This window comes from Falco rusticolus, chromosome 9, assembly GCF_015220075.1.
Source record: "Falco rusticolus isolate bFalRus1 chromosome 9, bFalRus1.pri, whole genome shotgun sequence".
In the NCBI taxonomy this organism is placed as follows: Eukaryota; Metazoa; Chordata; class Aves; order Falconiformes; family Falconidae; genus Falco; species Falco rusticolus.
Window position 1 is genome coordinate 30910221 of NC_051195.1, and position 26751 is coordinate 30936971.

General features: G+C 45.9%; 1 protein-coding gene across 1 annotated transcript in view; it reads right to left on the reverse strand.

Annotated features, from left to right (window-relative positions):
- SH3PXD2A (SH3 and PX domains 2A) overlaps positions 1-26751 on the reverse strand; it is a 268519-nt gene that overhangs the window by 150441 nt on the left and 91327 nt on the right. The window contains exon 4 of the mRNA XM_037400226.1: positions 6384-6460. Coding sequence (XP_037256123.1) covers positions 6384-6460 — 77 coding nt within the window. The remainder of the gene's footprint in view (positions 1-6383; positions 6461-26751) is intronic.

Sequence of the window (26751 nt, forward strand, 5' to 3'; positions counted from 1 at the left end):
AAAGAGGAAAACCAGATGGTAAAAGGATGGAAAGGACAGGGAAGTGATATTCATACTGGAATGTGGAAACCAGAGGTAAATGCACACAGCTACAATCAGCAAGCATCCAGAAACAGCAAGGAATTTGCACAGGAAAGGTGAAAGATAATAAGGGCCAGTGAGCAGAATTCAGCCTTGCACAACCATCAAATATTATCAGTAAGAGCATGTTTCCTTGCTCGGCATGCAAAGGCAGACGTGCGCTGCTCTGACCTCACACGCTCCTCAGGAGATAGGCTTTTATGTGTTATTTCAGCCTGTAATGATGTCTGTCTCTCTGTGTTACAGGTTTCAGACAGTCTTGCAGAGTGGATGATTCCGAAGGCTACTGAAAAGCTGTAACGTCAGGCAGGGTGTGAGCAAGCAGCCCTCGGTGTGGGGGACGGCCAGCTACTCACACAGTGCCAGCTTATTCGCAGGCAGGCTGCTGCACGCCGCACGCGGCACTCGAAGCAAACAGAGCACCAAGCACAGGCAGGGGTTCATTGCTTAAGGTTACATGAACTGGAAACAACTCCATGGGGCTACATTACAGCTCAAAGGCTTCATGAAAACATGTACACGGGTATAAAACCACGCAGGTACTTGTAACGAAGCACTGAGTGCGTGTGTGGCATTTATGCAGACAGATTTATAAAAAACAGACGCAGAGACATGTATATGTAGAGATACACAGTGTGTGTAGGCATGTATGTATATACTCACAAAATGATATTCACCCCACTGAACTTCATGCGTCTAAAATGGGAGACTGGTCATGCTTGTCTATCAAGTTGTATAATCGCTAGAGAAAGACCAGCACCTTCAGGGGTGCTCTGTCTGCCCCACCACGGATGTCTAGCTCTGGATGGAATGAATCACTGTTTCTCCCCACAGCCTGTTGAGGCACTTCAGGTGCACATAGCTTTTAGATCCCTAATGTTCAGTGGGGTTAATCCCAGCTCTGCATGCAAATACACAGAGCCAGCTGACAGTACTGCATCATTAGGACTCCCTGACTTTTCCTATTTAGCATCCTGTTCTTAATTGTTTATCTCTTTCGTTAATGTTAATCATTGCCGCCAGATGTTTGGGAATGGTCATGAGTCCAGCAAGAGGGAAGGTGCAATTAAAATAGTTCATTTCTCAGAACAGAAAAGTTAGTTGTTTCACCTACGTGAAAACACTTTCTGCTTTGCTGAGAGCAAGTAACGCCAAGCTTGAACTCAAAAAACACTGCAGTGTGGAGGCTGGATGGCAAACACTAACCGTCAGAGGGGAGGACAAAGAGTGCACGCTGGTGCCTCAGGAGAAGAAGTGGAGAGATGTCGGAATAAGTAGAAGGCTGACAGAAGGAGGAAAGAGGGTGCAGAGTTTTGGAAGTAAGTGGGACATAGAAGGGCTTCTGGCATGGAAGGACCATAAGGCAATGGAAAGTGAGGCTCTACTCCAGATGCTGAGAGGCGTGTTGCAAATACTTAACTCTTTTTACAGCAGCTGGTCTAAATGCATCAGGATTCTGAAATGTAGATTAAAAAAAAAGACAGATAAAGTTTGAAAGTTTTTCACTTAAAACTCTTTCATTCTTGACCAGGACTATTAATTCCATGTTCAGTCAACACTAATTTAGTTGTACAATGGATAGAGAGAGAAATGGATGTGCATCTGTCTTGACAGGTTCAAGGATTAAACCTTGAACTGAAGAGACCAAGAGGGAGATCATCATGTTTTTGAAGTATGGTCTCTCAAACTGTGAACGTTACTAAAGAATGACCAACGTTCCCTGGCACTGATGTGACTTTCTCATCTAACCTTCATTTGGGCACCCAAGCCTCACTATAGAAAAGCCCATAAGCTTCTACTTATAGAGCCACCTCCAGCTGGGACAGCATAAAGGCATGTGACAAATCCAGGTAAGTCTTTATGACAATTGGACTTCACATCTTAAGAGCTTCCCTGCACAAAGATGCTTCCCTTGATTATGACCAACACAAAGATGCCAGTCTGCGACTGCTGGCCCGAGCCTTCCCAGAGGGCTGTGTAAGGAGCCAGCAGTGGTTTTGTGAACCACTGACAGGAGAGGTCTTTCTTGAAGACAGGATGGTACACACTGGACAAGCACACACCAGAGGTGTGTTTGGGAGATCAAAAGCTTAATAAGTAAAAAGCCCCTGGCAAGGGAAGGCTATGAAGTTGCTCTTTCTTTCACATTGGCAAAAGCTCCCAAACAAATTAAGAAAACCAGGTCCAATGAGCCCAGAAGACCTTAAATCACACTAAACTAATTCCAAGCCGGGAGTTAAGAGGGAAATCATCCAGAGATACCAATTCCAGTGGGCAGCACATATTTACTGGCAAAACACAGCTTGTTTGGTAACTCAGGTTACCAGTAAGGACATTCAGACCTTGCACTTTCATGTTTACAAATGAGACAAGTCCTGGAAATCTTCCTCTGAATGTCCCACTCCTCTTTTTTTCATTGAAACTTCAAAGTTTCTTATGGCCTTAGCAAAACCACTGGCCTGGTTACCTCTGTGATGGCATATTTCTAAGCTGGGACAATGCAATGAAGAACCACCCAGGTGTGAGGGGTTGGAGGCCCATGCTGTAGGGTCCAGAGGGCTCATGCCCTGATACAGAACGTTTTGCAGACCTCCCCTTACTGCCAAGCATCCCCACAAACTCTCAGATGGCCTCTGCCTTCCTGTGCCCACTGGTGCAGAAGCCACAACACAACCAAACAGCAGAAGTCAGACCTGCTTCTCAGCCATGCAAATCACCACGCTCTGTCAGAGACAGTCTGCAAAAACAAAAGAACAAATGGCCGAACGTTTGCACCACTCATTTGCCAGGGCCCATCTGTGCTTTGTCATTCCAGGGCAGGCAAAATGGATGCAGAACCCTCTTCTGGCAAAAAAATTACCACAAACTTTACATCCGAACCTGCCTCCCTCCTCTGCTTCCTCACAAATCCCAGTGGACAAAAAGGTCTGTTGTCTCATTTATTCATTTCATTATCCCATGTCAGATTTTCTCCATCAACTTCACCCACATAATTCCAGCATAATTCTCTAAATTTTTCAAAATTAAGCATGTTGTCTGCCTACGCATTTTAGGACTAGCACGGGATGTAAGCTTTGCACTCTTCTTTTATGGAAACAGGACTGAATTTTCCAAAATTATGCTCTTGCTCTACAGCTCTATATAATTCTCTAAAGAGTCAAAACATCCATTGGGCAAGGGAAGAAATGCAGAAACAGCTAACACTTCCAAACAGGCAGGCATAATCCTGCTCTGAAGTCACACACATGCACCGGTAGCTGCTACAGAGTATGAAACAGTAGTGTGTATTATTATTTTACTAAAAAATTGTATTATTATATTATTATTATTTTATTATTATTATTATATTATGTATTATTATATTATTATATAAATATTTATTTATTATTATTTTACAAAAAACACCAACCTGCCATCTTTTCCCTTTTTACACGAAGCAGGGGTTCATTGCATTTCATTCCAGCTTTCTAGAAGTTAGCATCAGAGCTAAGTGAGTCACTCGGGTTCCCGCTGTAGTTACAGCTGAATGGGGAGAGACTCTGTGCCTGGTTTAAGCTGGCAAAGCGGGGCTACTCTGGTTCAGACTCACCACCTAATTTTCTGTTTCCAATTCACAGCTTTCGGTCATTTCTGGTTAACTTCATATTGGGATGAGAAGATTACAGTAGGGTTATGAAGGTCATGTTCCCAAAAACCTTGTAAGTGGTGGAGGTGGCAAGAAGGCATTCCTGAATTTTAAGCCTCTGCTAAGCACCAGAAATGAAATCCTGTCCCTGCTGAAGGTCAGGAACAGAACTACTGCTGATTTCACTGGATGAAGAAGCTTTCCTTCTACAAGCTGTTTCTCTAAATTCTTTGTGCCTTTGAAGTTCAGTGTCTCATTTTCATCATTATTTTCAGTCCTGTGGACTTTCATATCCTGGACAAGGTTTGGAACAGCAATAACATAGGACAGTCATTTTCTGAATAAATGCAAATTGGATGAGCCATAAATGTTCAAAAGAAAAACTTTGAAAATGTGCAGACTTAGAATGGCTGGGAGAGGTATGAGTTGCCACTCTCTGGTCCCTCTCTTTATTTACACAGGTTGCTCACTGTATGCCCTGGCATTTAAGAATGACTGAGTATGTCCTGTGCCAGGTGAGGGTGTGACCAACTACCATCTTCATTCACTCTGTAATTAGGAAGAAGCTGTAGCAGAAGGAGAAGAAAACAGCCCATAACTGAATCTGATGACAGGCAGGACATGATAGCTACTTTACACTGTTTCTGAAGAGTGGGACTTCCCTACCATCCACACTAGACAAAAACTAATATCCAGGCATGGGTCAAATGCAGGCAATGGGAAAAAAAAAATTGGCATTGCTTTACTTCCCAGCACTGGCAAAAGCACCCACCTACCTGCAGCCCAGACTATTCAGGCACAACCAGGGTTATAAATGCTCCAACAAGATACATCCCAGGGGGATGGACGAGTTAGCCAGGGCCTTCTTAAAGACACTCCAAGCAGAAAGACACTGTGGAGGACGTAGCCCTCTTGAAGCACTCAGAGACATGAGATGTAATGCCTGCTCAAGCTTTTCAATGCCTAGCAGCCTCGCTCTCCAATGCCATCCAGATTTAAACATCTTCTACAGTGAAGTACAGAGGCAAATTAAATACAAATTACAGTAAACTGCAAATGCAATAAAGAGACATTGCATCAGGCACAAGAAACTTGGGAGTCAGAGACCACTGGAAGCTGGGATAGTGTTCTGAAGAAGTCACTACAGGTCTGTCATACTCGGTGCTGGGCACCACTGTGGCTGCTGCTGGGGACGAGAAACACTAGGCTGGGGGAAACTGGGCTAACCCAGCATGGCTGGATCTATGCTTATAAAAGCAGCATCTATCAAAAAATAGGTTAAATAAACAGCTTGGCTTTGAGGAAGCATCCGGCCATGTCTCTGAGCTGGGCAGCAGCAGCAGATCTGCCCCCATATCATCTGAACCAGAGCGAAAGCATTCTGTGATACTGTGATTCTATGGACTAAGCCAGACTTCCCCAGGACAGAACAAAGGAAGCAAGGAGGAGGGTGGCAGGGACAGTGCCGCTGTGTCAACGAACATGACGCCACAACACATCCCTCGCCCGCCCGGCGGGCCTGGGGGGTCAGGTCAGGTCTGTCTGGGGTGCAGACAATGGGGTCCCAGAGAGGCAGCTGCCCCTTGGCATAAGTCACTGCTTTCTCCACCGCGCATCTGCTGGGTGAACCCTGACACCAGCCCTCACCGCTCCCGTTGCCGGCAGTTCCTGTCTAAGGAGGGCGGCTGGGGATGCAGTGGGACCCTACGTATTTTAAAGGGAGCTGTTTGGCTGCCGGCAGGAAGACAGTGTATTAATTGTCGCACAAGAAAGCCTGATCTCATGAGATAAGACTTTAATCACAGCTTCCTTGCCCAGGGGGTGCAGATGGCATGGGTTTCACTGCACCCCCCAGCACGCCTCAGGCACTTTGGCGATCTGCTCCCAATTTTGGATGAGCAAATGTCTGACTGGAGAAGTTCTTGGGAATGTATTTTTTCCCCTCCACCTGCTCCTCTGGCTTTCTAAAAACGGAAAGAAAACGCCACGGGAAATAAGAAAGGAAGTCTGGGGTTTAAATTATGTGCTGACGTGCTCTATACCTCTACATAAACTGGGTATCCGCCTTGCTTAGAAATGACTTTTAATTTACTGTCAGAGGATTAATTATCATCAAATCATAAACTCTAAGCTAGAAAGGAAAGATTAGGTGACTTAACTTTCTTCTCAACAGAGTCATGCATTTCTGTCCTGCAATAAATTTCCAGGCTTTCACTCATCAGGAGAAGCACTCCTGGAAGCCACCAGTCCACCCCCCGTGCTGTGCCATCCGGCACTGTCCCTCATGTGGCACTGGGGGACAGACAGGCAGGGAACGGAAGAAAACGCCATCTTAGTTGTGCCTCTGCAGGCTCAACTCCTGCATTCATCAAGGGCAATGCAGAAATAAAATCCACATTTAGGGCAGCTGAGTCTTACAGCCTTTACTGAGTACGTGAGGCACCGACCCAGTGCACAGTCTGCAGGGGAAAATGCTGCGAGGAGCCTGGGAGCAAAGAGCAGCCTCTTTTCACCTGTCCTGTTAGCCTTGGTGGTGTTTGGGAAGGACCATCCTTCTTTATAACAGAGACAACACAGATAAAGCTTTTACTAGTATCCATCAGGGGAAGCCCAGTGCTGGCAGTGGCTGTGAGCCCCCCCGTCGCAGGGCTGCCAGGCGCTCCCCCAGAGGTCTTACCCTGCAGTACTCATCGATGGGCTTCAGCCTCTTCACAGCTACGTCTCGGACATGGCTCCTCCGGAACAGGATCTTGCCTGAGGAGGGAACAGATGAAAGAGGAGGGTTAGGGGCATCACCTGCCATGAGGGACAGTGCAACAGCACCCAGCAGAAAGATCAGCAGCCATCCCTGGCTCCAACCATGGCTGGTGGCAGTGCTGGTGGGAGCCCCGGTACTGGAGAGGTTCTCACAGCAGCAGCCTTGTGTGACTGCAGCCCCCCATTGCTACGAGACAGACAGGACAGCACACTCAGAGGAGGTTTGAGCAGATCAGCAGCTGCCCTCGGAGCAAACTGCACAGAAAGATGCTGCAGGGCAGGCAGCGGAGGGATGCAGGACAGTATCTATTACAGGAGCGTGCATGGCACCTCCTGCAGCTGGATGCTGCTGGTCCTAAGTTTGCACAGGAGACGCAGTGCATGGCCAACAACGACCACCGGCACAGCAGCAGGTGTGAACCCTCAGCCACTGCTGCCGAAGTCCTGCTTCTGTGAGCCATGAAAGGCTCATGGGGCAGAGGCAGTTTTCTCTGATTTCATCCTGTAGATAACACATAGTTTTGGTTCCCTTTTAGTGATGGCATTATCCTAGAAGGGACTGACACTGTGTTATGACTCCCTTCGACTTTGGGGCCACTTTGACACATCCATGCAGGCAGCACCGGGAGCATCACTGAGGTGGGTTGTGGACCCCAGCTCTGCCCCACGCCTGCCTACTCAGCTGCCCCCCACTGCAAGTGCTCCTGCCCTTGCAGGCAGACAAACCGCACAGCCAGCTCACAAGCAAATACAATGCTGTTGGTGACAGAGCCCTTATAAATCTACAGAGGGAAACCAAATAATAGAAGAAAAATAAACAAACTCTCTTTTTTTTGAAGGTAAAAAAAAAATAACCTCCTCAGTGTCCCTACTGGATGACATTTCTGCAGGCAGTTAAGATTAAATAAACGGCTGGGTTTTGTGTGAAACTGATTGTAACAAAGTTTATCAAAATAATCTAGGAGCTGAGTTTCCCCACACACAAGGATGTCATAGAATTGGTATTTTTTTTGGCTAGAAGGGATTATATCTTCATATCCTTTTTTGGTCATTTTCTTCCCTATTTCTTTTGTGCTGTATTTCTTTTAATGTAATGAGACAAGAATAAATTACACGTTCTGCTTGTGGTGGAAGAAAACAGTATCTGCCAGCATTATTTAGTCCATGAAATGTCTACGTAAAAAACCCACTGGCATATATACCACTCCCTGCTCCAAAATTCTTCTGCCAACAGGCAAATAAGATACTCATCCATGGGATAAGAAAATGGACTAGGAAATGAAATCAGATGAAAAATCTGGATGTGTGGCTTTGATTTTGTCATGATTACACAAGCTGAGAGGTTAATGAAATGACAGCCTTTAACAGCCCAGTAGCAGAGGATCTAAACCCTCCCAGACTCTGCCCCTTTTGGTTGCCTATCTGGAAGGTGTTAAAGCCTTTTGTTTCAGGCAGGAGAAAGTGGTTTATCTCCATCCCCAATTCTGGCAGCAGAACAGTTTGTCCTGTGAGGTAACAGCATTTCCTAGTGCCATAAATTTACCTCTCTGGGTTCCCTGTGGTTATCTCTTTGCAAAGCTGGTGCTGAGCCATCCCTGTAGGATGTGCTGCCACATGGTCACCGAGCACAGGGAAAATCTTCAATAGGTGTCTGAAATGTTCACCTGAGCTTCAGCAATTTAGTCAGAAGCTTCTGGAGAAGGAAAATGGCACTCCCGCCTGCCTGCACCAACCCTCTTCGGGCACGGCAAAGCATCACTGCTTTCCCACTTCTCTGTCTGGCAAATGGGGAGAACTACCTCCACTTCCAAAACATTTCTTATTATTTCTGACAGCCTCCAGGACCACACTGTACTTGTACTGCATCACTGCAGTAAGCCGCTTTTTCGCGGGGGAAGGAGTGTGGTGGTAGCTGTAGAGAAAAAACTAGTTCCTTTCTCAGTACTCCAGAAATGCTGGTGTGGGAGATCTTGGTCCTTCTTTGTAACTTTTACAAATATACTGCAAAGAGAAAGCAATGTTTTGGAAACATTCTCACTTTCTGGCTTTCCTGTTTTCTGTTTAAACTGTGAGTTGAAAGTCAAACCAGTGACCATATAAAAACATAAAGGAACCAAAGACTTTGACACATTAAAGATCTCCCGTAAATGCAATTCAGCTTTCCTAAAAATAATAATAAAGAATGCTATATTAAACTCAGAGTACAAAAGAGACCCCAGGACATGATGAGTCTTAATTCAGTCCTTAAATGGAAGGGGAAAATATCAGGATAACTGGGGCATTAGGATGAAGCAAAGCCCAGAAGGTGCTTTCATTTTTATCCCTTCAGAAAAAGGAAGATTGCTTTTCTGCTACTGAAAGCTGGAAAAGGCTTGATAAGGGCTGTGTGGAAGATCTGTAGCTGCTTAGCCCAGTATGGCATTCAAAACTGAGATCTGGAAAAGGCTGAGTAGTTTAGAGCCCCATGGAGTAGCAGACAACAAAGAAAAAAGCAGGAAGAAAACCAAGGACACACTGTGAGCACATCCAGTTCTGGTGGGCAGCAAGGAGGAACCCCCTCAAAAATCCTGAAGGTCTTCAGGCAGAGAAGTCTCATTGCCAGGGGTACTGGAGCAACTCTAAGGAGGGGTAACTTCCCAAATGCCCAGCTTCTCCCCTTTTCTGGGAAGACAGACTGTGCTGAAAGAGGCTCAGCCAAGGCCATCATGACCAGCCAGCAGAAACCACTGCAGATCCAGTAGGAGTTACTACTGCTTTCGCCTTCCCCCATTTCTACTAGCCTTCCTCCGAAAGCAGGGGAGGTCCCGTGGGGCTGGGAAGGAAGGTAACCCAGGACAGCCACGCTGTACACCCTTTACACTCTCCAAGCGGGTGCACTGGACACAGATCCTGTTAATGGAAAGCTCTGCAAATGAGGTAGGTACTTGGGGTGGCCATAAAAAAACAAAGAGCAGGCAGACAGCCGAGCCATTGGGGCACGTCAGCACCAGCGAAGAGCCCTTAGGAAGGCAGTGGCAAGGAGCATTTCACCCACTACTGATGTGAAGCAGGGAAGTCCCAGGGTGGCTGGTAAATGCAGAACAGCCCAGGCAATTTCCTCGTGAGGGTGGAGTAGCGGTTTGTGTGCCGTGTGGCTTTTCCTCTGGGTAGTTTCCACATCCCTAAGGAAGGGACCTACTTCTACGCAAGTACATACAGTGGGCTGCTTCCTCTCTCCTGCATTTTACTGCAGCTCTTTAAAGCCTCCGCAGGCACTATACCCATTTTACAGGAAAACGAGCGGCTTTTAACCAAGCTGCAGCCCAGCTAGAAAGTGAACGGGAAGTCTGTCTCAGACTCGAATGGGAAGCTATAGGCTACGTGGGATGGAGCTGCCTCATTCAAACATTTCATTCACCGATGCACCAGGCTCGGACCAGGCCAGGGGAGATCTGGCACATGTTAGGAAGGGCTCCAAGGACTGCAGCACTGGGAAAGAGAGACGTGGGAAAGACACAGGGCTCCAGCCCTGCTGCTAATGCAGGATAACAATATTTATTTTTATCCTTTTTGCTTTAAAGAAAATATTATTCCTAGGAAATTAATGTGGATAAGAGGCAAAGTATCAGGTTTAGCATTGTAGGGGACATCTTAAGTCATCCCTTCATCTCTCTGTATACATATAGATGTAGTCTTTAATTCCACGACCACACACCTCTTCTCTCACAGGACCTCAGTTTCCTCCTGTATATACAGTGGGTGCACAAAGTGGGAAGAATAAAGCTATGCAGGAGACTGTCCATCTGGCAGCTGCTGATTCTGCAAGCTTAAAGGTATCCTGTAAATATCACCTTGTTCCTGTGTAACTTCATACTTTACAGTAGCATAGGTTTTAACAAGCACCACGGACTCCGAGAACAAACAGGTTTAAAAGCATCCCAACACTCTTGTCCCTCCATTAGCCTACAGGTCTCTGCTGAACACACCAGAAGGGTCCACAGCCTAATGTTTTTTAATGGTCAGTGGTGTGGTTTGTGCCGGGAAGAAGCCCAGCTCCTGGTGGGCTTGGTGACACTGTGAAGCACAGTCTGAAGGCAGGACAGCACCGGGCAGAGAGGCACAAGAAATCCCTGAGGGGATGCCTAGCAGGACAATCCAGTCTATCCTCTTCAAGGGAGGGGGACATATGCCCCTACGATCACAGCAGATGTCAGCTGTCACAGCAGCTATGGCCTTAGACTGGTGATTCGTAAGCTCTAAGACGGCCTCTAAACCAAAGCTCCTAATCACACCTTTCACTGCTAAGGAGAGGTGCTGCCTATCTAGGCCTCGAGACCTTGAGATGTTTTTGTCATCTTCCCACCACTGTGCCAGCGGCTCAGCCCCAAGCTGCCAGCTTTGCTGCTCTTTGGGGCCAGGCAGTGAGTGGGAGCTGCGGCAGGGCAACAGGGAGGCAGGGAAATTCCTGGTTAGCTCCTTTCCAAATCCACCACAGAACAGATGCACCTCTTGCTTTTACTCTCCGATTGCTGAGCTTGAGTCTCCTTTCAAGGGACATTTGGGTGACGGACTGGTCTAAGGACACCAAGGTGTTTCACGCAAAGCCCATCTGTCAGAGGTTAGGAAGAGCCCAAACCCACTGTCAGAGGGACGATGGACAAATGCATATCCACGTTTAATCTTCTACTTCAAGCGCCGTCACCACACTTCAGAGGGCAGTAAGTGAAGCAAGCCATATGATAAATATTCAACAGCAGACAGCCTGAAGACTAATGAGTGCATTAAAAATACTGTGATGTCTCATCTGATTTATGTTTAAAAGAGACTTGTGCTGCCTCCAACTACAGAAGCTCCAGCTGGAGAGGCTGTCAGTCAGCTGTCCCCCAGGAGCAGGGAAGAGCTCCTGTTCCCGGCTCTTCATGTTCTTGTTACTGTGCTGTTGGTTCTCTACTCTGTTTACCCGAGAACCTGGGAGGTACCAGGTCTGTATATATATTGCCAAGGTGTTCAACTTCAGATCAACTTCTCAGAGACAGTCTGCTTATGAGATGAGGTCAGACCCTTTTTGCAGTTAAGACTGGGGTTGCATCGGTAAAAAAAGAGTAAAGAATTTAGCCCTCACAGTTACAGGGTCAAGCAGCTTCCTCCAGTGTAACTAAAACCATTTTACTGCTCAGGTATTTTTATGAAGGCTTCTACTTGTACACATAGCTGTTATTATTTTTATAAATAATATGCTGAAGAAGCACATACATGCAATCAGCTATGACACAAATAGCCCTCAACCCATTTTATCCGTGACATCCACCTCAGGGTCCTGCTCAAAACTCTCAGGCACCTGTCACACAATGTAACTCCCAAACGAAGCATTCAAATATCCACTGCCACCTTGCAATGTAAAATAGGTAATTCAACAGCACAACACTATGGGACAGAAGAATTTTATGTTTCTCATGGAAGTAAGTGTGATTGTCAACCAGATGGCAATCTGACAGTGGCCAAAAGAGAGGTGTGTTCCTTACAAAATAATGTCTTATTTTTACATGGGGATCCCAGTTTCCATGGATTGTTTCACCCATGATTTCCTGGAGTCAGAAAACCAGTGCCAGGGTCCTAACACTGATGGCATTTGCTCCTGACAAAGGGGAGGGAAATGATTCATAGTGTTTCCACCGGTGGGAGGGGGAAGGACTTTTTTAATAAGTAGAAACTCGTGACAGAGTCAGAACTGCTGCCTGAACTTGGCTGCCAAAGAGCCTCAGTTGATAAAGGCCTTTGCTAATCAGCAGGAATTACTATGAAAGCTGACAAATGGTGATGGAGACAGATGGGGCAGCCAGGAAAGCCAACTCAAGCAATAACAATATTGCCCAGAGATATGGGGGATGGTGGGGAGGGTGTCCTGCACTTGGATCCTGTTGTTAATGTGCATAAGTTGCCGTGTTAAAGAAAATCACTGAGAAGCAATAAAGCATGGGAAATAACACGGCTTGTACAAAAGAAAATCACCAGGAAGACAAATCTTCCTCCATTAAAACTGATAAGCAGAATATGCCCTTATGTGAATAGTTACAAGGGGAAAACAAAGACAGGCAAGAGGTGAAGCTGGATTCCCCAGCAGCGAAGAGCTCCTAACTCGGAACCTGGCTGCTTTTCACCATCTGTAGGGGTGGCTACTAACCTCCAGGGACAAGAGCTCTAGAACAGCTTTGCTAGGACAGACTTCGGGAATTCAAGCACCAGGCACAGCCTGAAGAAGGAGAAACGCCATGAGCACTGATGTTGAAATTCAGGAGTGACAGATGGGGACTATGGGGTGCAAATCTCAAGCTAACAGCTCTGTTACTGTTTGTACAGTGTTTTGCAGAAGCCAAGAGCTACTTCATGTTGCTCTGTGTCCTGCTGCTACCACCCAAACAACCCATTGCTCCTGTAATCTCCTCCTCAGCTGTCACAGCTGCAAAACTCCCACCTCTCCAAAGCAAGGCAGGAATCATGGTGCAGGCAAATTATGCAGTGTTTGGTCTGGAAAGGGCACGTGAAAATGCTACAAAATTATCCTTTCAATTTTCTTACTGTGGGGCGGCTCTCTGTGTATTGGTCTGTATGTACCAGCAAACTTGAAGAGATCCATCACTTTGCGTAAACCAAGTTTACCACCAGAGTACAGCAAAGTAAAGCACCTACCCCACGCAAGAGGATCTCAGTGTGAGCACAAGCGCCCATATCCCTCGAAATAGAACTTCCCAGTCTGTGAGTAGTTGCAAAATGTTGGGAGTGTTGATGCAGTGACTAAAGTTTTAAATTTCTGCAGTGAAACCAGTGCCTCCTCCAAATACATGGCTCAGCTTCACCAAGGGGGAAAGTGAACTCCTTTCTAATTACTCGTTGCAAGTGCTACATTAGCCTGCAAACAGCCAACTGCTTTTAATTGCTGAAAGCAGTCAGTTCGTCCGAGGGGAGAGGGAGAATGGTATTCATACCTGCAGCCAGCAACACTGGCAATTGGCACACCCTCACCTGGAGAAACCAACCTGATGATAATTCTGAGTCCCAGAAACAAGGAGCCAAAAGAAGGTCACATTTTCAAAACATCTGAGAAAAACTGCCTTAGGAAACAGCACAGCTTCCTCACACAGAGGATGCAGGAGCGTCCCTCTCTTTACACACAGTCCTGGCTACGCTGGAAGCAAATGACACAGAAAAACAGGAAAGCCTATGCAGATCCAAAGCCTATGCATACTCCTCCCCTAAGGTAAGAATCTGAACACTTACACACCCACTGCATCCTGCATTTTGTTGAACATCCTCCAAAAAGATCTGTTTCCAAATTTCCAGGACCAAGTCATCCAACATGCGGAAACATCAGGGCTTAAGTAACAATCAAACTATCTACACCCTACACCAAACCAATCACAGAAATGTCAACTACTACTTCTCATTACTGAAACACTTGGTTTTCTTCCTGTTACCAGCTGATGCCAGTGTCCTGCTTCCACCTAGGTAGTTAGTACCTCCTAACCTGTAATCTCCAAATCACTAGTGGTCCATAGACAGCCTGCAGAGCTGTGTTCAAGAGTAACTTTCACTCCCTAGCCATTGTGGGAATGATACGGATCGCTATACTTTGGTCCAACAAGTTTGGGAACCAGCAGCCCCTGTTTGTATTACATACTTGGTGGTGAACACGTTTCTATCATCTGAGCTACTCCAGCTCCTGACCCCCGAGTGGGAAAGGCAAGAGCCTCTCAAATGCCTTTGTGCCACCTTAACCATGAAAAGTGCTCTTCCAGAAGGGCAAGACCATGCCCCTGTAGCTATGCTAACTAAACTCTTCCTCTGTTCTTTCCAAAAATACACGAAGTACCACCTTGCTCACTGGGGTCTGCTCAAGTCAATAGAAGTCTTTCTGCTGACACTCGGTGGCATCGACTCTCAGGGAAAGACCATATGGTCACACTTCAATCTTTTAAGGCAGGAGCTGCCACAAATTAAGCCTATTAAAACATTTGTACTGTCTCACAAGGTCTTGTGAGACTTGTCACGAATGCACACACTGGTGTGACACTAAGCCCAAGACACTACCTCACAGACACTGGGCCAGCACCAGTCTTACCAACAGGCAGCCTTTGAGCTACATCCATGAGGGTCGAAGACCTTGCAGCAAGGTCAGTGGAGGCAGATGGATGTGCACCACATCCATGCCAAACTACACTGGAAAACCTAGCCACATCCTTTGGTATGACTGGCAACAACACTGCTTAGGAGACTCCACCCTTAAGCTGGTTGAGAACTGGAGCTGTGAATAAAATAATATTTGCACTCACACCATGCAGATCAAAGTTATTATTACTAAGAGGTAGAACATGCAATAACACGGTGCTGTGGCATATACTCTTACAGGAACATTGCAGGTAGAAATTGAGGGGTAGGGATGCAAAGGTGGCTTCACAAGGTCACAAAATGAGCACACGCTAATGAAAGCAAAAAAGCCAGTCCCTAGATCCCTCTGGTGATGGCATGCAGAATGAAAATACACCTACCTTGGCATCTGGGGCCAGAAAATCTTTCTGTTCAAACATTTATTCTAATCATAAACAAATCCTCAATTTCTGCCACAAATGAGGCAAAATTCTCTCCTGTGGAAGACACGAAGTTAGCTGCTGCCAGGTATACATGTCCTACACTACAGGAGATAAAATTCAGCAGTCAGATTGGCACCGACAGTGCTCCTCAGAGCAGTTGTGGTATTTGGAAGGCACCAATTAACACAGAAATTAAACAAACAAACAACTTGCCGGCAAACATACCTAGGTGTCTGTGCTTGTCAGAGGCTGGAACTCACCAGCTGGGGTTTCAGAGAGCAGTATTCAGAAACAAAATCCCCTGTGCTTTGCAAAACAGAGCACTGTTCTCTTTTTCCAAATGGAAGTACTCTCCTGCAGTCCTCTAAGTGAAACCCCTGACTAGTTTTAAGCTGAATTTTCAGTAGACAACAACTGGCACAGAAGTACTGTTGAACAACAATCAGACCAAAACTGGCCAGCCTCTGAGTCAGGAAGCTCATCTGCAGCGCAAGACACCATCTCAAGCCACAGGCATCACTCCCTGGTTCCACGACTTTTTAGCATGTCTTACCTTTCTGTGTCATTATGACATTTTTTGGGATTTCCCCTCTGCCTGCTCTGATCCCTGATAAAGCTACTGTTGATCTCAAAGGCTCAGGAGCACGTGCTTTAAGCCAGGGATGCCAGATTCCTGTGTGTTAACAGGAGAAGAGAGCAGGGCACTTTTACTTCCAGCACACGCAGCGGGTCTGACTGGTACAGTCACGTTTGCACTTCCCTGCGCTGATTCTGAAGACAGACCTGCACCGCTTCCCCTGCCTCCTCTGACCTTGCAGTGCAATAACCAAGCTGGAATGTACAATCTGCCCACATGTACTTGGTCTGGATGAGATGGAGTTTATTTTCCCTATGGCAGCTCTGATAGTGCTGTGCTTTCTATTGGTAGCTAGAAAGGCGGTGATAACGCACCAGTGTTTTGGCGCCTACTGAGCAGTGCTCACACAGCATCAAGGCTGCCCCTCCAACATCACCCCCGCCTCTCACCAGCAGTCTGGGGGTGGGAAAGATCTTGGGAGGGGACAGAGCCAGGACAGCTGACCCAAAGTGACCAAAAGGATATTCCATACCATATGGTGTCTGCTCATCAATAAGAGCTAAGAGAAAGGAGGAGGAAGCAGTGGCATTCGTTATTTATGATGTTTGTCTTCCGGAGCCACCACTACCACGGTACTGAAGCCCTGCTTCCCAGAAAGTGTCCGGGTATCACCTGCTGATGAGAAGCAGAGAATACATCTTTTGTTTTCCTTTGCTTCCATGCACAACCTTTGCTTTTGCTTTATTAAATTGCCTTTATCTTGACTCACAAGTTTTTTTCCATCTTAATTTCTCCCCTTTATCCTGCTGAGGAGGGGAGTGACAAAAGCAGCTTGGTGGGCACCTGGCGTTCAGCCAAGGTCAACCCACCACACCACATTGCCTGACAAAACAGCCTTTGGGTCAGGTCTGTGGCCAGGCCACTCAACAACAGCACCTCCTTTTTAACTCTTGACCATGAAGCCACTCCTGTTGCCCCTGCCCAGCTACTGGATGCTCGGCTAACCCACTCCTTTGGCAGGCAGTGGACACAGTGAACCATGGGCGCATCCAGCCTACACCATGAGCCGATGTCCAGTCACTCAGCCTCTTGGGGACAGCAAGGCTGCTCAGATTGCTCCACCTCAACTGCACAACTAAAAGCACTCACATCAGCAGTTACCATGGCTCAGCTGATGCACAGGAACACGGAAATTATTTTATAATTACTTATCAGATAATCAGCCTCCTTCACACCCGGCTCCTCAGTGTGTGAGCTCTTCAGCCATTTCCAGCTCATACCACTTCAGCCAAACTATGCTCACATGCAACTTGGCACCAGCAGTGCCTGATGATGCCAGAAGACAGCTGAGGACAATCTCCCTGAAACATTCCTCTTGGTTTGGTTCCTCCACATGCAAATAAATGCAGCGTTAAGGGTGTGAGAGCACGCCCGAGGGCAGAACTGCTGCCCTGGAACTCAGGGTGGAGGATGCTGATCATCCCCAGCTTTCCAGGACCACCTTCCCCTGGGTTCAGCAAGGTACCTATGTCTGATCAAAGGAGGAAACCGCACTGTCAGATGTCAACAGCTTCACCCACTGCAGAATAACAAGCCTCTTTCAGGGATTAATGCTCTAAGGAATTACTTGCCCCATGAAAGGAAAAGTGCTTTCAGCCAAGGTGACAGCAGGACCCTAGGACTATGCACGCCTTAGTTTCCCTTTCACAGTTAATACAGCCTTTTCATTTCCCAGGGAGAAGAAAAAAAGGTGGACTGGAAACTAATGTTTTGCTATTTTTTATTTTTAATAAGGATCGCTGGGCCAGCAGCATAAAAACATGAAAATAACCCCAACTTTATTGCTAAATTAAAGAAAAAACAGTAACAGGCACAGGAATCTGAATTAGGAATGTGAGCTGATAATTACCCTTTCGGGCCCTGATTAATTGCATTTGAAGCCACGGAGAGACTGAGCAGCCAAACGCGACTGGCTGCTAACAAAATCCACATCACCAAACAAACTGGTCTTTCTCTCCCTGTGCCACCACACAGGAATGGCAGCTCCCCAAATGCTGTTTGCCTTTGTGTCCTGGTGTGTAGCGCTACGCGGGGCTGGCCAGAGGTACAAAGTCCCACTATTGGGTACCTCAGCTAACCCCTCTAAGGTGGTCCAGCCTGCAGACTTGTGGTCTCCAAGCAGAAGGTCAAGCACAGACAGACGCCATCTCCTCCACTTCTAGATGGAGGATCACCATCTATGGGTTTAGCTGCTACAATTCAAGAATGCAGCTTCACTGGTAGTTATAACACACGAAAAAAGGACAGAAGATTTAGTCAACGTTGAGATTTAGCCCACTTTGTTGCAGCGATATAGGAATGTTGTATTTGGTTGGGACTCAGACCTCTGTAGTCTAGGTCCCTGACTACAAGAGTGGCCAGTAAAAGTCAGGCAAGAAATTAAAGAACAGGACTCAAGTAATGGGATCCTTCTCCTGATACACACTCCCCATTCCTGTACGTCAGTGGTTAGACTTTTTCAGAATTAGAAAATAATTTTTTCCAACCAGTGCTGGCTCCATCCTACAGAAACTGCTCTAGTACATTTTTGAACCCACAGATATTGTGGTCCCTATAGAGTCCTCTGGAAATTAATTTCAAAATTTAATCACACAGCATGTGATTACACACTTCCTTTTGTTCATTTTAAGCTTGCTTTCCAAATTTCACAGGCTGCACCTGGTTTTTGCATACTGAGAAGTAGAAGTAATTGTGTCCCCTTCACTCTCTCAAATTCTTTGTGATTCCACAAATTTCTACTCTATCCCATCATCTTTGTTCCAGACTGAAGACTTCATCTATTTATTCCCTTCATACAGAAGCCAATTCCCTCTAATCACTCCTTGTCATCCCTCACAGCACTTTACTTTGCCATGTACCTTTCTGAGAGGCAATGACCAGACCTGCACACAGTATTCATTATGTGGGGAAATCGTGGATTTCCACAGCTGAGGCTCTGGGTTTTGTTCCCCGTTCTTTGCCTAACTTTTTCTAACACCACCTTTGGCTTTCTGACTGCTGCTGACTCTTGAGCTGCAGTTTTCATGGGAACAGCCTCAGAACTACTGAAATCTCCTTCCTAGATTGCGACGGTCCTTCCCCCCCCCCCCCCCCCCCCCCATAGCATTGCTTTGCACTTACCAATACGAAACTGCCTTTTTACCATCAGTATCATGAGACCCTCCTCCAACTTTTTGCAGTCAGCTCCAAATCTGAGTATCCTAAGTAAATTTTGTGATCAGCTAAGTTACATCACTTTGGCAGATGCTGGGTTGAACAGGTCCCTCAAGAATCCTTGCTGGTAAAATCATGTTTCTATTTGGATATGAAGTTTTGAGTCTCCAGCCCCAGAGGATGCATTGTTTTAAACTGTGTGTCCATTTGCACCTATTGCCTTTCAATCCCCTATTTTAAAAACCTTCCTATCCCATTTTTAATTTCAAATGTCAGAAACTGAGGATTATTGTTGATGTCCACAAATGCCAAAGCATCCATCCTTAAATGAAGGCTCCAACCTGGCAGAAAATAAGCTTACAGCCTATGTCAGTCACACATCAAATAACAAGAATGGCTGTTAATATAATTATCTTCTTATTGCTATTTTGGGAGGCACAGTAGGTTTTGATGGAGCTTGTAGTAATAGGATCTCTTATGCCATAATTTATGAGCACGTCTGTCTTGAACAATTTTCCACATGGGAAATTAATCACATTCTGCCTAATGGGAGGAAAAATATCCCTTTGCAGTTTGAATTGGATTTGCCATGGTCAATTGCACGTGGGATTCTTCTTTATCCCTACTCATAATCTGAGGTGTAATGTTGCTGTCCAAATTTCACTGTGTTAGACTCCAAAGATGGAGATTATTTCACTGACAGGTGATACTTTTATGCAATGACCACAATGAAATAAGTCAAATATACGAGCATGGCACAGCCACAAATTTATATTGTTGCATATGCCAGGTACTGTAGATAATTACTGCAGAAACCATCCCCCAGTAAATTTCAATTGCAGCTTTTGTATAGTCCAAGCATATTCTGGTGTTACTTCTGTGAAAAAGAAATATTCAGGCCAGCTTTAGGAAGCAGGCGACACATCTCTCCCCACCAGTGGACCTACACAGATCACCTGGAGCCAGATCAGGATGAAATGACTGACCTGGCTTTGCTCAGGACTTGCTGACACAGCTCAAGCCACCAATTCATGGACCCATGTTCTGATTTGAAGGTGTGAAACAAGTTCCTGGGCAACACAACTACCTAAAACGTTCACGATCCTCCCTCGGATACATACCTGTATTTTGGTGGTGCAACAGGAGGGAATTTAGCTAAGGCAATGGGTCGCATACCTGAAATCACAACACCAGCAGCTCACTTGATACAGGAGTTCAAGACCCCTCAGCAGAGCCACCGCCATTCAAAGACGTGCCACCAGGCATGAGGACCCTGGAGACAGGACTGGATACAGAAGGTCACTAAACACTGGTGCCATGCTGCAGTTCTGAATGACACAGGACAAGGTATCAATGACAGTTCAAGGACTCACAGCTCTCATTCAGGTAAACTCCTGCAAGAGACCACAAGGAACTGAACCGAAGTTTCCCCACGTGCCAGCCTAATGACTCATCTGGAGATCGGCTGTTCTTTCTATCTCCAACAGCACTCAAGAATGAACTCTCCAGAAACCAGGGCTGGCCTTCCCTGAAGTTTTTACAGAAATAATTTGCCTAATTTCAGTTCAGATTTGGGTTTTAATCCCTTCCTCTCTCCCCATCAAATACCCAGTGTTCAGAGCAAACGTCCTAGTGTCAATTCATCTCCATTGCATATCTCCGAGACACACTTCTGCTTGGAAAATCCCAGGTTTTTTTTCAGTCCCACTGGAAAAGGGGCAAGAAAGAGATACTCAGAAAGGGTGAGAGAAAATAAACCAGAAAACTAACACTTCAGCTGGCACCAGAGATAAAGAAGGTGTTTCCAGGTAGCAGGAAAGGAAGCCAAAAAGATCCATGTCTCTGGGATCCCTTGACTGTTACTCAATGTCTCTTTAAGGCTGAAAGACTAAAGGAAAACAGGACTGCTTAAAGTAAAAATGAGAAATTGTATGACTGGAAACTATGAGTGCCCCTAGCCAAGCACCCAAAGGAACTGAGTAATGTTCATTAGTCAGTGACTTTATTGGTACTTGGGACTTTCGACTGCTGAGCAAGACTTAGACCAAAGAGATATTCTGGGGCATGCTACTCTATTTATGTTTGGACGGAATTCAGCCTCACCCTGCGTAATATTTTTCCATGCTGATTTGAGCAGAACGAGCTCTCACTTCTTCCCCAGGCAGGGTAAGAGTGGGTCCCTTCTCAGGATCAGCACAGTGGAAATGCAACTTCCCAGCCAGCGGCGTGACAGCAGGGGTGGGGGGGATGGCTGGAGAGGAGTGGTCCTTCTGCAAGGAACCTGAAGGTATTTTCCAAAATATTTAAACCCAGAGCAGAAACCCACCATCCCAGATACTGTACAAACACAAGACTGTCCCTCCAGATTCAAAACGCTAAGGTCCACTGCGGATTTGGAACAAGTTAATACATAGCAGAGAGGTACCGAGCACCTGAATTAACACTGAGCACCTGTGCAAAACAAAATCCAGGTCATACCTCAAAACTACCCGACTGCAAGAAACATGCAGCATTAAAGGCAGCCTGTTCAGCAGTGTGGCAATGCTGCACCTACCACAGCAGATTCAGATTCGACCGGTAGTAAAGTCCTGGGCATGAAGGCACAGGGATGGGGAGAGAAGGGAAATGGGACCAGTGCGGCCCAGTAGAGAAATTCCTCAGGCACCCAAGCGCCCACACCAGGCAGCAGAACCTCCCACTGGACTCATTTGCAAGATGCAGGAGAGAGCATTACCTGCTGTGTTACATAAAACTATGTTGTTGCAAATGGATTTGAAAGATTGGGTTTTTTCTTTGTAGAGAGGAGGAAATAAAAAGTATTTCTTGCCACTGCTACAATGACTCCTCTGTGACATGAGACCTTCTGAATGCAATATTCATACCTGTACGCTTCAAAGAGCACATTCAACTGAGGGACTGGTGTTGTGGTGACAAGAATTATACTGCTGCCACTTACAAATCAGAGGGGTGTTGTCCAGAAATCATGGGGTTTGAATTAAAAACCTAGAGTAGTTCAGGAAAACATTAGATCTTGAGAAGTTTCTGCTACTGGGTAGACTAAAATTCTTCTTTTTGAGACTGAGATCTTACAACTACAAACTACTGACCCTTCATATCCAACTGCTACCCACTCTGAATTAATCTTCATCACAATCTTTTCACAGTATGGCTCTAAATAACTAAATCACAGAAATCAGCACTAGAAGGGAGCTCAAGAGACCAGCAAATCCATTACCCTGATTCATGGCATAATCAACTTTACCTATGGCACAACCGAAGAAGTTTGTTTAACTTGTGGTTATAGACCTCCAAAGATGGCGATTCCTCCCCTCCCCAGGCAGTCCAAATCCAAAATCACCTCTCCAATGCACTACGACAAGTAAGGAGGATGCACATTCAATATCTTTAGGACACAAAGAAAAGTTTACATCTGATTCACCACTGTTTCTCCCTTTCACCTGGTCAAAGCCCATGGTTGCAGTAATCTACCTTAGCAGACACTCAAATAATGACCAGTTCCAATGACTTTGCTCTCCAAGGTGAACCCGATGTGATGAGGAAGGGACACAGCGAGAAGATGACCAACAGGGGGAAAAGGACTGTGCACAATAAGGCTGATGACTTGTTGAAGACCTTATCCAGAGTGCAGAGGAATTAAAAGGACTTCTCCCGTTCACTCACTGATGCTGTGGCAAGCCTTAGTTTACACATGCATCTTGAGCATTTCAGAAGTACGCACTTTCCAATCTTCTTGATTCCCCTTCTCTGACAGGACAGCCATCCGAATCCCAAGCAGATCCTTAAATCACTCTGATTCAATACACAAATCTTGTTTCAAGTACCTTCTTTTTCATGTTATTTACCCAGAAAAAGTAACAGATTGGTATTTTTCACAGGTGTTTCATTTGTAGTTCAGCAGGTGGGGGTTTTTTGTATTTATTTTGTTTTGGATGATGCTGTTTTCCACACTGTATATTTTAACTCACATTTTATTAATTTTTGTTCATGTGCCAAGAGGGCAAGACAGGTGCATTTCAGATATTGCATTGGAGTTTAATTAAATAACTATTATTTGAAAAAGAGGGCACTGAAATGACCTTTTTGAAAACACTCACAGAACAAAGAATCTTTCTTACTTCTGATATTTTTGAAGGCATACAGAACATTTTGTTTTTAATGACAAGCAGATCAATCCCCTGCAGTCAAATCTTCAGACAGCTCAGATGCCTGGGAGTGATTCAGGAGGGTCACTTCTGAGTCAGCTCAACAAGTCAGGTTGCTTTAGATCATCTTATAACCCCCAGGAAATCTGCATTAGTAACAAACCACAGAATAAACCTAGAGCCCCTGACGAACCCCAGGCGTTACAAATGACAAAAAGAAAAATTCTTTCTTGGCCCTTTCTAGGCACTGCAATAGGGAAACACTGCAGAAAGGGAAGCACACACTTCCGAATGAAAAAGCCATTAATGAGAGCAGAGTCTGGCCCTGGGACTGCCACGGTTCAGAACCAAACTGAGTGACATTGGAGCTGATGTCTCATTCCTACGAGTGAGAACCCAGCCTGGCTACACCACAAGATTAGAAACATATGCTGCATCAGTGAGCCTCTGGAGGACAGCAAAGCGTTTCAGGCTATAGATGAGAGAAGGAAAGAAAGGAGCATGGCAGGGACAGTCCCTTCATCATGTCCTAGCATTGAGACGCACCCAAAGGACTTCAGAAGCGGACACAAACACCCTTGCTGGCCACTCTGCAGCACCACAAGGACCTACATGTGGCTCATCCAGCTGAGAAAGCCAAGAAAAGCTGTGTCCTTGTGCTGGAGACAAGCTGCATGCAAGGACAGAAGCAAGAGACTGCAGTTAACGAGACTGAAGAGGATTACCCCCTCTCCCCAAGGACCCACGGGTAAATACAGGTTTTTCTGCAAGCACACTGACATTCTTGACACTCCAGCCAACCAATTTGAAACAGAAGTCAAATTTCCAAACACACACCAGGAACACACTGATACTTCAGAAAACAGGAGCTGGGGTCAGATGACACTTGTGCTCCTCTGAAAATTTCCTGCTGGAGCCTTTCACACTGTAAAACTATCCTGAAATAATTCGAACACTCCAGGCAGCAAAAGCCAGCTGCTTCCCCAGGTCAGCCTGAGAACTGCTCTTGAGACCCTTCGCTCGCTCACCCAAAACAATCACATGCTCTGGAAGGAGGCTTTTGCTGCCTTCCCCAAGATCCAGAAAAAGCTCAGTTTGTGATCCCCGTATGCCAGTGGGAGGTTCCTACAGCCTGTCTGCACCAGCCTCTGTTTGCATGAGGCTGTGTTTTATGAGCCTGAGAGCATTGCTTTGAAGGAGGATAAAATGGGAGCGAGAGACAGTAAATCGCTTGGGAAGAGCAGTACTTGGCTCTCCCTGATGCTCTCAGCTCTTTCAGTGTGGTACCAACGTCAAGAGAAACTGTGCCTTGGGCAACGTAATCTAAACCAGACTCTCGTGGGAAACAGTTGGGCACCGTCAGGAGGAGGGACCGGGCTCCCACCACCTCCCCTCCTTCACACTGCACTGCAAAAGCCACAGGTCACCCTCTATTACCCCAACAACTCCCTCAGCCCTTCAGTACCCAAATTCACATTCCCTCCTTGTCCCCGCCACCCTCCTTGTCCTCAGAGGATGCAACAGTGAACCATCCTCTCTTAGTCATGCTACTGCACATGGCAGCAGCCAAGAAACAGTTCTTCCTTTGCAAAGAAACCACCTCAACATAATGTAGTAATTTTACTCCCTGGTAATTAAAAAGCTTAAGCTCCAACTCACGCTTCCAAGCATTTGCTCAGAAGGGAGGAAAACTAACAAAAACATTCAGAGCCATCACCAGAACCACCCCTGTGAAAGGCCTAATTCCCTATACTGCTTTAATTAAAGCGGATGAATAGCAGTCTCCCTGCCTAAAAACCTTTAAGAGAAATAAAGTCAATCTATAGGCTTATGAAAATAAAACAGGAGGAGGGAAACAAACACAAAACCCCTGCCAATTTTAGGGCTTACCAGAGGATTATAACATCTGGTCTCTCTTTTCAAAAGGAGTTGAACCGGGGAATGGATGGTACAGAGAGGACACAACCACCTCTCAGAGCCAGCATCGTGCGTGGGGAGCTGGCGATGGGAGAAGAGAGGCAGAAAGCTGCAGAGAGAGGCAACACCCATGCCTGCACGTTTTTGTCTTCACAGCTGTCTGGAGGAACGCTCCTTTCTGCTACAGCCACAGAACAAAGGATCTGATTTAACCGGGGAGTGGGGGGGGGGGGACGGACGGACAGGGCCCAGGGGAGCAAATCCTAACAGATGATGAGTATAGCTGACCTCCAGTGAAACAAAGAACAACTTGCAAGGAATAATCTAATCCATAAGAGCAAAGTATTTATCATCACTGCTACAGCAAGAGACCACCCTGCTCCGGAGGACATCTACAAACAGATGTGAGCATGGAGGCTTTAAGCACACTAATAAAGACACCAGTCAGGCACAGGTAATTACAGAAGGACTTTAGCGCTGCAGTAATTTAATGCTACAAAATATTTTATAAATTTATTTTTCTAATGCCATGGGGAGATATGGCAGTTCTAGTTTGTCTCTCTTTGTCCTCAGTAAAAGAAGCACAGAGAGTCAGGGGTGGATTTGGACCCTCTACACCCCACCTGAGTCCCCAGATCTTCTGTTTCCCATTTGTAAAGCACCTCTGGCAGTGGAGAAAACTAGGATGAGTCTTGGGCAGAATTAATGAGTAAACATGAGCTTAACTGATGATTCCCAAGATCATACCCTATGGCTGGGGGACACAGAAATTGAAACCAAGTGTGCTCCAGCCCCATGCCAGCCCCATTCACCTGCTCTCACATGCTTTGGGTAAGTCCACATGTGGTGATGGGTGCAGGACATCATCTCCAGTGCTTTACAGGAGCGGTATGGACACATGCCCGGTGGGCACATGTAGAATTAACCAAACTTGACTGTTTTTCCACTTGGGCCAGAGAAAATTAAAACCTTGTGAAAGTCGCTTTGTCTTAGAAAGAAAGCAAATTTACTTTGCTTAGCTTTATTACATCTTAGCCTTCTTATCAGTTTGATTTCATTCTTAAGTAAATTTAAACCCCAGTGTCACATAATCTGGCAGCAACAGTGATAGGCTTTATACAGAAAAACACAGGGAAAGGGTTCTCAAAAGCACTCAGACCTGCTGTGACTGCTCCTGCTGAAGTCAACAGTAAATGCAATGATACCACAGGGAGCAGAGCTCAAGGCTGAGGAGGCTTGGCGCTACGGAAACTTATGGGTGGGATTTTCAATCTCTTCAAAAACGATTACTAATAACAAAGTAAATTAAAACTAAAGAGCTAAGTTGTGACCCTGAAAATATTTACATATGTGCCTAGCTCGCACCTTGTAAGTAATTACAGGGGGGGCTGATTTCTGTCGCTTTCTCTAATGTAAGCCAGGAATAAGGGTCCGGACGCATGTGGAAAACCTTGGCTCACAGAGAGGGTCAGCTACAGTGATTTTGGTGGAATTACTCATGCTCTGCAGAGCTTTTGAGCACAGGCATGCACACAGCAAGACTCCTTAGAAACACCAGGATCTTCCTAAACCCACAGCCACACTGACATGTAAATACACTGACTGTAAAATGGGACTTTTCTGGTTATGATGGTGATGGATATCTGCAGAAACAGCATTAAAATCCATTCACTTCTAACTGACCATAGTAAAACCTGGATCAGAAAGTGAGAGTTAGTTAAGAAAAACTGGGGGAGGAAAACTTTTTTATTATTTGTGTGGATCTGACACAGTGGCATGAATTAACCTAACTTCAAAGGATAAAGCATCATCATTACAAAACACTGCATCAAGTATAATAATTTCCAGGCTATT